This window comes from Passer montanus, unplaced genomic scaffold, assembly GCF_014805655.1.
Source record: "Passer montanus isolate IOZ18808 unplaced genomic scaffold, ASM1480565v1 scaffold37, whole genome shotgun sequence".
Taxonomy (NCBI): domain Eukaryota; kingdom Metazoa; phylum Chordata; class Aves; order Passeriformes; family Passeridae; genus Passer; species Passer montanus.
The window spans coordinates 6650359-6662955 of record NW_024368485.1 but is presented as its reverse complement, the minus strand read 5'-3'; the positions used below and the strand labels follow the sequence as shown (position 1 = coordinate 6662955).

The 12597-nt window shown below is 44.6% G+C and overlaps 1 protein-coding gene across 2 annotated transcripts in view; it reads right to left on the bottom strand.

The window, feature by feature from the left end:
- Positions 1-10073, bottom strand: part of REL (REL proto-oncogene, NF-kB subunit) — a 35443-nt gene extending 25370 nt beyond the window's left edge. The window contains exon 1 of one of the 2 annotated variants that reach the window (XM_039716853.1): positions 10025-10073. Coding sequence is in view for 1 of the 2 variants with exons in the window: in XM_039716852.1 (XP_039572786.1) it covers positions 3517-3523 (7 nt within the window). In the remaining variant the exon portion in view is untranslated. Of the gene's footprint in view, positions 1-3516; positions 3629-10024 lie in introns of those variants that run through there. The other variant, XM_039716852.1, reaches the window with a different exon arrangement.
- Between the last annotated feature and the right edge of the window lie 2524 nt (positions 10074-12597).

The following is a 12597-nucleotide window of genomic DNA, read 5'->3' as shown; positions in this document are numbered from 1 at the left end:
CTCTTTTGCTGCACCTACAATGGTTTAGGCACCTCTGCCAACACCAAGCTTGAACTTTATGCCTGGGATTTGCTGCTCGCAAAAGATTTCCAGTGCTGCAGCAGTTCATACCCAAAGTAGGAAAATATTATAACCTGAGAGATAAAGTAATCAAGAGCAGCAGAGAGGGGATGGATGGAAAAACGACATGTGAGACATCACCTCAGCCTGACCTGAATGCACATCTATCTGTCACACACCTACAAGCAGGGGAGGAACTGCGTCTGCCACTTTGTGACAGCAGCTCTTATGCTGGGGTGGTCTCCAACAACTGGAGCCTCTGCAAAACCTTCAAAAGCACAATGCACTTCCACTTGAGACTGTGTGTGGGGTCAAAACCTTTGGGAACTGTGGTTTAGGACTCTTTATAGACCTTTCTAACAGTCAGACAAAATGCAGTTTCTAAACTGATCACCTCCCATCAGGTAGAGATTGTAAATAACTTTCTGAGCTGTCACCTTAAATATACATTAGCCACTAGTCTAGGTGCAGTTCCTCAGGGGGATAGTCCCTTTTCTAGATACTCCCAGCTCTTTACCTAACTCTCCTTTAGATGAGCTTTGCATGTATTCTTTCTGGAAAACCAGCAAAAGGAAGGCAGGCATTGATAACAAAAAAGCCTAGAAATGACGTAAAGCTGGTTTCAGAGAGAGCAGAAGTCTGGGCTTCTCACACAACCATGCTCACGCATCTGTGTATGGCTATTTTAACTTTCACACTCCAACTTACTTATGCTACTGCATTGATCAGCTCAAATACAGACATGTATCCACACACTAAATTAAAAATCTGTGTTACAAGTTAAAATGACATTACAGCACCATTACATTATTGTCTACTAATCTGGGAGATTCTCATGCTTACATAGCTGCTAAGCAGACGTGCAGGACACCCCCAGTCATTGTGAATTTGTCAGAACCAGGCAGAGCCTCGCTGCTCGAAGCTACAAGAGCGCAGTCACTTGAGATCTTTAACTCTTGCTGTTTTAACCAACAATTTCCCTTCACGTTCTACCAACACCCGCCTGAGAGGACTATTTTCTCACCTCTCAAGAGCCCTTTATTTTAAGGCTCTGGGCTCAGTGATCTTTGCAGGGCTGTGGTCGAAACAAATGCCATTGGAGGTAAACCCACCGTGCAGCAGCAGGTGTGTTTGTGGGAAAGTAAAGCTCGGTGACGCGGCAGCCTCCAGAGATTAAACATTAAACTTCATCTCGTCTTGGCTGCCTCTCTCTCTATTCAAGAATCACGTTATCACCTCTGCCGTGATTATCAGTGTCATCATGCTTTGTGTAGAGAGGAAACACACAGAAGTGTTTGTGAGAATGAGAGGTATTACCAGCACTCGGCAGCCAAGTGTCCGGTGTTCCCTCTTTCTGTAAATCAGCAACGTGCTTGTCAAGTGGCACAACTTAACTATGTCACAATCTGCTCTCTCACACACACAGAGGTCTGTTAGCTCCCACACAGTCACTACAGACCTGCCCTGCTCAGGTCTCACTTTGTGTGTCAAACAAATGTGAGATATGCCCAAACCCAAACTCTCACTAATTCTGGAAGAGAAACACACAGCTACTCCTATTTATTACCTGCCTGCCCACAACTACTCCATAAAGCATTTGAAATGGAAGAAAAGAAAAGAAAAAAAATGCTAATCCTTCATCTAAGTTCTTAAGAGTTTAATTTGTCTTTGTAATTAATTCTAATTGCCTATATACATGCTAGCAATAGAAACATTGTGCTTCACATTATAACCTGCCTGCCATTCTTTTTGTTATTGAATTGCTTTTTCCCCCTGCTTCCCTGAATACAACACTGAATAATTTTAAAGAGAATATAGGAGATCAAGTGTCCCGATTATATATGCAAGGAAAAGAGGCAAAAGCAATGACAGCTCAGAGAGTTCAGCAAGGAAAAGAGGCAGAAGCAGTGACAGCTGTGAGAGTTCAGCCAGTTATGCTCATTCAAGAACTGAAGAGTGCTTTATTCTTACATTTTGAGCAATACAAAGAGGAACAAAAGTACAATCCCTAGAACTCGGAACAGACTTCCATCAGACCTCTCCACGACAAGAAACCTGTGAGAGTTTGAAGTTTAACACAGCCTGTGCCACGAGGGAGGAAGTGTGACACGCTGCCACCAAGCAAAGTGACAACCCGATCAAGGCTTCTGTCTCCTTCTTTTGCTCCAAGCAAGCAGGAACTGCCCAATTTGTCATTTTCTTGCAGGGCCAGAAGTGCCCGGCGAACAGACTCTCCATCAACATCTGCGTGTGAAGGCAGAGCAGCTGCGGGTCTTTGTGGAAGATGTGAAAGTATCACCCGAAACCCTCCGGGCCAAGGTGACTGCAGTGAGACACAGATGGGGGAAGCATCGCTCTTGAACTCTGATGTCACCGCTCCGAACAAATCCCTGGTGGCACCAAGTCTGTGGTTTCTAAAAAGCAAGAATCTATCCACTTGTAACCTTCTGCAACGCCTCGGGCAAAGCGGGAGGGTGGCAAAAGCTTTGTCACAGCACACCCCAATTTAAGCAAAAGCCATTGGAAACGTAAGATTTGATTTGAAAAAGAAGTAATCTACCTACGGCTCCATAAACTGCACAAATTCTAACAGAGACCAAACAACGCTCACGAACTTCCTCTTTACTATCGTGTTACATTACAAAACGGCAAGTAAAAGGAAAAAAAAAAAAAAAACAAACCGACAAAAGCTAGCTAGTACCAGGAAGTTATAAACTTCCCCCGCTGAAAAAAATTCCTTATCTGGTTCCTAATTACACTGAAAATACATAGACACGAAGAAAAAAAAAAAAACAACCCGAAACTGCTCTCCCCTGCTTCATTGTTGCGACTTTAAAATACATCATAACACTTAAAGCACAAGCCCAGCTGCTTTCTCTCCGTGTTGATAGTCAGCACACCTATGTATTTATCAGGAGTGAAAGTTCATACCTTGCTAAGTGGGAACAGAACACACACTCATGTTCTGAAAAGCTGCTTTGCCTAGAAATACTATTCTAATTAGTACAGGCAAGTTTTAAATTTAGGGGCTTTTTTTTAACCCTAAGAAAGACACCAGCGGGACGCCTCCCGAAAGGATGACAAACTCGGCTTAATTTAGCCTCTAGAAACTTAATTGCGCATTTTGTTGTAATTACTCAAAGCACGATCCCTTATCTGCGTTACTTTGCGTCTGTGCCATCGCTCTTTCTCATTCATTTGCATTCCCACCGCCGAGTTCCGATGTGAACGGGCTCCCGATGAGCACGACCCAACCTTCATCCTCCTCCGTCCCATACGGGGACCCGGCGCTTATTTAACACCTAAACGCTCCCACCCCATTTTAAGAGATCCATTCGAAACGGAACAGCCTCGTAAGGGCTCATCGCGATCCACGAACCACCGCCGCTCAGCCTCGCAGCGCAAACGCGGAGCGAGGGAGAGCCCGGAGCGCCCCGAGCCCCCGCCGCTGCTCACCGGCCATGCTGACAGCTCCGCTCCGGCCTCTGCGCCGCGGGGCTCCGGCCCGGGCCCGCACACCTCGCAGCGACGCTCGGACGGCCGCGGCTGCCGGGCTCGCCGCCCTTTTCAGGGGGAATTTCCCGTGGGGCGGGCGGCGGACGTGCCACCGGGACACCCAGCCCGCGGCACAGGGACACCCGTCCGCGGGCACCGGGACACCCATCCGCGGGCACCGGGACACCCAGCCCGCGGGCACCGGGACACCCATCCGCGGGCACCGGGACACCCAGCCCGCGGGAACAGGCCCTCCCGGCAGCCACAAGTCCAAAGGAAAAGTTAATCTCTGGTTTCCGAGCAGGGCAGGCACAGCGAGAGCGTGTTTCATGGCCCCGTCAGCCAAGCGCTCTCCTTATCCATCTTTTCCTCGGATGCATGGAGCGTGGTGGTCAGCCCACAGCAAAAGGTCCAGGCAAGACTGTAGTGCAGCCTTCCAGCCTACCTAAGCCCCTCATGGGGTTTATAAGATAAGGACAGACTTCTACCAAGGCCTGTAGCGACAGGGCAAGGAGGAATGGCTTTAAACTGGCAGAGGGCAGGGTTACATTAGATACTGATAAGGAATTCTTTACTGTGAGGGTGGTGAGGCAGTGGAACAAGCCTAGCCAGAGAAGTTGGCAATGCCCCATCATTGGAAGTGTTCCGGGCCAGGCTGGATGGAGCTTGGAGCAGTGGAAAATGCTCCTGCCAAAGCAGGGAGTGGGAACAAGATGGGCTTTGAGTGCCCCTTCCAGCCCACCCTGATTCAATAACTAAGCTGTACATACTAGACCAAGATAGCAGCTAAGGTAAGAAATAATCACCAACAAGCCCACTCAGCCACAATGATCAGCTCTAAATCTACCAAACCCTTGGAGCATCCCAGACCCTGCATCTCACAGCTTGGTGAAGCCAAGGAGCTGGACACTGGGAACAGCTCCGTGTTTGGATCAGGTGGAGAGGTCAGTGACAAACAAACAAATGTGGGGGCAAGTTAAAAAACGCCTGAAAAAAGAGGAACAGGAAGGCCACACCTAGCTGTGGTGTAACACTGCTTAGTTAACAATAAAATTTAATTTTTTTCCTTAAATCTTTAATCTGGGAGTGGAATAAACCGTCCTGTGTGAAAATGCAGTTAAATCAATTAGTAATCCCTGAAAAAGAAAGATTAATAAAACAGTAAGAAAATCTTGAAAGAACACTCAAGTGAGGTACAAAACCAATAGGTTTTTGCTTTTTTCCCCCACTATCCTATTTCTAAAGCTAAGGCTATTGGGATGTACAGAAATGAAGCTCAGCTGAAAATGCTGTTCTACAATCTGCAAATTCATACACTAATCCATGTAACTAAGCAGAAGAGGCTGCCAAATGCTTATTCTTCCTGATGCTCTGTAGTCCATCCCAACAAGACTTTTCTTTATAACCTTAGTTTTGGCTCAACTATCCTCATATTTCTTATAAACAAAAATTATCTTTCTCCACCCCACAAGCAAAGCTTTCTTTATTAAAGATTCATGGTTTGTCACATGGTAGGATTGTTGCACCCCTGTCAAACTTAGAACTGAAATTGGAGTGAAATTGGATGAATCCTAGGGAGAATACAGGATAATCAAAATGTCTGTGACATTAGCCTTGGATGATTGAGGAGAAGAAAAACTACATTACTCAGATGCTATAATAAAATAATTCTATGGCTGTGGGTTAGTTTCTTGCCAGAAGAATGTAATTTCTTATTTTCTTTCCCACAAAAAAGCCAAAACTAAACAACACAAAAGATATAAACCAGCAATGCCCTAAATATGTAAGAAATTCAGACTAGACTTTAACGTCTTCAGGGATTTTTTGGATTCCCTATGACTGACAATGTACAATAAAGCAGGTCTAATATTTTAAATCACATTTAGACTTTACCTACCCAGGCACATGTGACCACAAAGCACAAACTGACAAAGCGACCACAAATAAAATTGTGCTGCTCTACAACAAAGGCAGTGAATAGAAAAACTGCCCAACCTGAATTCTCCCTGCTAAGTGCCCCATCCAAACAATCAGCTCATCAACACCTCGTACTGGAAGATACTTTAGTTTTTAAATTGATCACTTGGTGGTGGAAATTTTGTACAAGCCTTTATTCCCAGGGCTGAGCAGCCAGAGAAATGCTCCCAGTTTGAGGGCATCCCTGCAGATCACAGGAGTGACCTGGACAGGATTTTTAAAAGGAAAGGACAGCAATTCCTGTGGGATAACTGAAGCTGTAGATGTGAGTTTTGACTTTGGATGTATAGGTAAACTAAATACTTTCCCTTACTTATCTCAGGCTGGTTTTCCAAATCGCTGATAGTAAAAACTGCAACATCTCAGAAACAATTTTAGTTGCTTGCCTAAATACAGTTTATATCCCTGTTTCCCACCTATTTCTCCAGCCCACGACACTGCTGAGTAAACACAGACCAGAGGACCAAGGAGACTGGCTCAAACCAGAAGTATCTATTGATGTCTTCAGAAGGAAAGTGTTAGTGTAGGGTACACAGTCTAAACCGATGTGAAATTAAGGGCAGTATTCCAGGCAATACAAATACTGTGTTATGACTAAAACATAGTAAACATTCCCTACTTTTCCCCAGCTCTTTTGAACTCTAACTCTTAGGGCTTGCAGGAACAGGCTACTCAAAGATAATCCTTAAGATTGCACGTTTGAAATTGGGGTGGTGTCTCACATACACAGCAGGGTCTTTGGTACAAACTGCTCCTTGGTGTTATTTTAAAGAAAAAATACACATGGATTGCACTTCTTATAGCATCCCAAAAGCTTTATCTCTCTTCCTTCAAATGAAAACAACTTGTGATAAAGAGGACAATCAACTATGTGAAGAGTTGCACTGTGTAAAATGTAATGTATTCCCATCATGAGAATGCACAGACTAGATCTGGCTCAGGAGGATCTGAACAAAGTGATTGGAGGAAGGACAGCACGAAAAGGAGATGTTTTCTTGATGTTTTTCTCTAGCAGTAGCCATAAGCCAATGGCCAGGGCACAGCACAATAGTGGGACAAAAGGAGCTTTTAGTCTGAGACCAGCATAGCTGTTTTTATAAAACATTCTAAGAAGTGTCCCAAGAAAAAGGCAAAAACCTAAGCAAATGAAGAGGCCTTACTCAAAGTTGTGCAAGCATGAAAATATTCCTCTATTCCTGACTACCCTGTATGCAACTCTGCTCTGCTGCCATCGGAATCCCTGGCACAGGAATTATCCCGGGAGAGTGAGGTGAACTAGAGGATTGCAGTACAGTTTTGGCAATCACAGAAACCTCGTCAGCAACTGCCATGAAGTGTAAGAACATGTCATAGCTTTGGGTATATGCAGATCTCTGCAAAAAGCAGGACGGAATTCCCCTCCTGCAGCATTGCATAACAAAAGCCAGGTGCTTCACTATTATTTTTGTCAGCTGACTTTGGCTATAGCCAGAGGCGAGATACCAGAATTCTTAGGCCAGTCTGATCCAGTGCTTCACTTCCTGTCTTCCAGTTAAAGCAAGTGTTTTAAGATCCCATTTCTCTCCACTTGTCAAGTCCAAAGACAAGTCCTACCCTCCTGCTTTTCACTGGCTGCCGCTCTAGCACAGTTAACACCTACATTGCTACAAGGAGTAAAGCTCCCTGTTCTGGCAGGGAACATCATGGGGCAAGCAAGGCTAGAAAGGAGGGATAAAAAGCCAGCACTAAAACCTCCTACAACAAAGGACTGAGTGTTTGACATGGTATTTGTCAAGCCCAGGACTACGGCTCTTCAGCGGTGCTTAGCACAGGCATTGCCCAATGAAGCTGGCTGTGACAGGAGAGCAGCACAGGCAAACCATTAAGTCTTTATTTCCTGTTCCCAGCTATCTGACTTCGATCAAAGATAAGGCTCTTGTCACTGGCCTGGTTAAGCAGACAATAAGGTACTTTCAGCATATGGCTCTCCTAATAAGGTACATCACTAGGAGCAAGAATAGTACTAATAAAATCATTCTCTCCTTAAGGAACAAAGTTAAGTCCTGTTGTCCTGCCCACTCTATCTCAAGCCTCACCTACCACCAGATTAGAAATTTCCACTCCTCTATGCTTTAAGAAACTTTTTGCTGTTAGAAGTATGTTTTTTAATCTCAAAGGTGTCTTTCTTAAACAATGTCAGCTTAAAGCTTTTGTGGTTATTGGTCCTGAGGAAGGCTCCAATGCAGAAGCCATTCTCAAAAAAAACTCATGGCTTCCAGATTAATGATAAACTCAAAGGTTGTTCAAGTCACTCTGCTGGAAGCGTTCCTCTACCACACTTCGAGTTTGTTTGACATTAGAACAATGCTACTGTGCCTCCCTCAAAACAGGGTGGAGAGAAAGGAAATGCTAATAGAGAAAGGTAGGTCTTGTGGATAAGGCACAAGGCTGTGATTCAGGAGACTGGAATTTGGCTCTTGGCAAGTCAGCCTTTCTACTCTTAGGCAAGTTGTTTAATTCTCTAAGCCTCAATTTCCCCAATAAAAATCAGAGAAGTTACTTCCTTGCTCCCACACTTCTGCCTTATTCACTCATGATGCAACTTCTTCAGAGGATGAACAGCTCATTACATCAAAGTGCCAAGCACAAAACAATGACAGTTAAATGAACACTGGGGTAGTGCCAGAAGAAGTGTCCCCTTGACAGACTCTCTTGTCAGAGAGTGTTCCCTCTCTGTCTCCATCCATCCAGGTAACCCACCCCTGTGCAATCCTACACTGTTCCAAGCACTCCTTTGGAGACACAGGAGCATGCCTAACAGTAGCCTGGAGGAAACAAGATTATTGTTTTTTTTCTGCTGGAACCAATTCCATGTGCAATCACAGAAATGACGCTGCCAGCAGGAAGGAATGTGGTGGCACCAAGGCCAAAACAAGTTTCTGGAAGACAAATTTGGGCAGAGGTGCCTGCTTCCTGACAGAGTGCTAACGTCATGGAACTGTAGCATAACGCTGTATTTTTAGCCTGAGAAATTGATAAACCTCCCTGAAATGTATAATTTCAGAGCTAGTACTCAGAGCAGAACTTCTCAGGCACTTTCTCCCCAGCTCCCTCAAGCATTTCCTATTCCCTTCTACTCATCCCAGTGCTATAAACACATACCACGGTTTGGGAGTTGCGTTATTTAACAGAGAAAAATTTAAATGTTTGTTGGCAGGCAAAGAAAAAGATGGAGTAGTGTTTTCATTTGCCACTGTGCTACATAAAACACAGTAGCTGATTAGTGACCTCTGAAATAGTCACTAGAACTGCAAACTCCTTCCTTATGCCACAGTCAGGATTCACCTGATGCAGTAGAGGGAAAGGACTTTTAAAGAAGAGATGAGCTGAAGCTGAGCAGAAGGAGCAAAGTCAGCACAAAACCACCTTTTTTCTGCCCAGAATGATTTTTTTCAAAATAGATTACCTCTACAAATCAAATCACTGTGGCTGCTTTCAAAGGGAAGCCACAAAGCATAAGGAGGTAGAAGGAAGGATAGGAATTGTCCCTTTGATAACACCAAGCTGTTAGAGTACCTTAGTTTATAATGAAAACTGCATAAAAATATATAGGCAATGCATGCCTAAAGTAATTCTGCTGCTCCCCAAAACTCCAGCACACACCAGCCAGTCATCATGCACTGGATCCACTACAGAGGATAACAATCATTCAGCCAGGTTTTTATTACAGGACTTACCCTTTTTCCTCAGGGCTCACAAGGAGTTTAAGCTACTTAACATCACCTTGAGCTTCAAGAATCTCAGAAGACTGTATCTACAGCCAGTAATCAGAGTCAATTGGGTTGGAAAAGACCTTTGAGATCAGACTCCAATCTTTGACTGAACTTTAAGTTGTCAAGCAGACCACGGCAGTGAGTGCCACATGCAGTCTTTCCTTGAGTACCTCCAGGGTGGGTGAATCCACCATCACCTCCCTCAGAAGCCAAATTCATTATCTAATCACCCAGTCAGTGAAGAAATTCTTCTTAATGCCCAACACAAACACCCCCTGGTGCTGCTTAGACTGTGTCCTCATGTCCTATGCTTGCCTGGGAGAAGAGCCCGACTAGCCACAACCTCCTTTCTGGGTGCTGCAGAGGGTGACAAGGCCACCTTCAGGAGGTGAAAAAGGTACCCTGTTTCAGCACAGCCCCACCTGATATATCTCCTCTTCATTTGAAGTCTCACACCTTAATTCCCACCCTCTAGCCCAATGACTCCCGCAGCTCTGATTTGAGCAGTTAAAGGATTACACCCAGGAATGACAGAAAGTGACACCATTCTTCAAGCCAAAGGTAAACACGTAACACCTTCTGGGACAAGTTTACACATCAAGTCCTCCTACAGATGCAAAGCAAACCTGCCTGTTTGTAAATTGGCCACCACACATCTTATCTGGCCCCGCATTAGCCCTTTCTTACAGATTGCCCGGGGCTGTGTGTCACAGGTGCCACCTCAGCAGGCAAAGCCTTACCGGCTCTAGCTGGCCACAACAAACTCGGAGTAAGCCACAACCAGGCTGCTGTCTGTGCATCCAGCTTGCTGCCATCCTGCAACAAAATAATTCAAAATAATTTAATTTATTAACAAGGCCCCCAACTTAGTAAGGCTACCATTATTAGTCTGAGCTTTCTGAATGACAGGGTTGAAAGCCCTTGATTTCTCACCCAGAACAGTGATGAGTTTTGCTATTTCATTGTCTTGTTCATTTGGCACTTGCTACATGACTTGTCAATTTTGCTTTTAGGACATGTGGGGAAAGTTTGACGTCGTTTTTGCAATCAATGTTGTGGTTAACCTCTCATACAACAATGAGTTTGATAAATACTCATTCACCTGCACAGGATTTTCACTTGTGAGCCTTAATATTGTTGAAAATAGATCAAATCCAAACAACAGCCTCTGGGTTTTCAATCTGAAATACTGAGCCTTAGGTATAGTAAATGTGTCAGGCAACATGAGAATCAGAACATTTTCAGATGCCTGAAAAAAATACTCCATGTACCTTACTTACTGTGTGCAGGTAAAGAATACACATATCCATCCGATTTTTTTTTTTTAATTAAAAAGAATAAGCCAAGAAGAAGCCTACTTCTTCAAGAGACCTCTTGTGCAATACAAATCCAAAAAAAAAGGGAACTGAACTGATTTTTTGCTCTGTGCAGTGGAAATAACAGCTCTAGACACAGCCCGTTGAATGGAAACACAACAGACACCACAAGCTGCTTCTGGCAAGTACGTGCAGGAACCAGAGAAAGGAGAAGACCTAACCCAAGAAAGAGCTGACAGAGAGCAGCCAGTGGCCAAAATGATTAATTAGGACAAGGGTCAGAGTTTATTGAAGGTTAATGTCATATATAAAGCTGACTATAAAGCAAAGGCAACTGCTTCATGGGAAGGCTCCTTAACAGGCAGATAAAAAGACAAATTCTTAAAGTCACTGATGTCCCAGCTGCACTTCTGATCAGTCTCCAACGAGACCCTGGGCTGCAAGTCAAGTCAGCAGTGCTGAAAGTCAACTTGCTCAGTTCTCTGTTTCCCAGAGGCTGACAGGTGCCTGCCACCCAAACCTTTCCATTGCACCAGCCCCAGGGACTCTAAGATAAGCATTATGGCTCTGGTATCAAAAGAGTAGAAAGCAAGGAATGGAGGGCATATGGAATAAAGTGTCTGATTACAGCTCCACTGGCTTGACTCCTGCTTGTCACAGCAGCTTGTCCCTTCAGGGCCTTGATACCATTGTCTCAGTGATGGTGAGTAACACCCTCGTCTTTGTGGTGTCTCAATAAAATGTCCCCTCGTGGTGACAAACTCTGTTTCCTCACTGGGCACACAAATCCCGCTTCCCCCACTACTCCTGTACTCCTGCTTACCAACAGGGTCAAGATTTACATGTGCAAAGGGGAGAGCTTTAGTCTCTGTGCACTATCTTCAGATCTCATCTCCAAGAAAAGGAGCCAAAGAGAGCTGACTGTGCCTTTTCCTGAGTTCCCATTAAAAGGAAACCTGCATAAATAACCATCTGCGTAACTGAAATTCAACTGAGGCCAACGTTCCCACTGAATTTGAAAAGCAGTTCTGTCCACATACATCATCATTTGCTTAAAAAAACCCCAAAAGATAAAAAGTCAAATCCATAGGTCTAAAGAAGTTTGTTACTTTTTAAAAATTAAACAGCTATTTCAGTTTTTCTTACCACCATCTCTTACCCTGTAAAAGCAAAATCCTGAAGTTAACTAATCCAGATTTAATACCACTTCAAAGTTTTAGAGATACTAGAGACTCATAGTTCAGTAAGAGAGAAACCAAATCTGCTCCCAAAGGCATGGATGCTGTAAAGAAGCGAATTCTGCAGCTGGCTGATTCCAGGAGATTCAGACATGGTAATAGCAGAGACACTCGCCTAAAGTAAAACTGGCTACCACACTTAATTAGTATTCATTATGCTCCACACCCCCTACAAACAGCCTGCAGAGAGACTGTTGCAATTGTGAGATTGGGAGGGAGACCTGATTCACATCTGATACTTTCACTGCCCCAAGTCTTTCAAACTCACCCGACCCACCAAGTGAGACTATGGCTCCCAGGAAAAAGCTGCTGCTGCAGGGAAAGCTTTAATTCCATCTTTCCTTTAATTCCAGCTTTCTTTTCCCCAGTGCTAGACACTTCTGAGATTCAGCTGCAAAGGGCACTGGGCCATCTTGTCTAGATTGTGCTTTTGCCAAGAAGGGTTGAACCGGATGATCTTGAGGTTCCTTTCCAAGACAGCATTCCATTCCATGATAGATACTGTCTTGGGAATTGCTGGTGCTACCCTTTTTCACCATTCTCACCTGTTTATTTTGAAGCTGCCAGGGCTTGGGGGCAATTTGGGGGGGATTTTTCATCCAGCCTCCACAGCACAGCAGGGTGGTCTAAGGCTACAGCTCCTTGGCTGCACGGCAACCCAACCCTCAGCAACCCAGCCCTCATGTGATGCACTGATTTATTTCTGGGGCTCCTGAGCTCTCTTATGCTACTGCTCCTAATCCTCTTTGCCCAACAGTG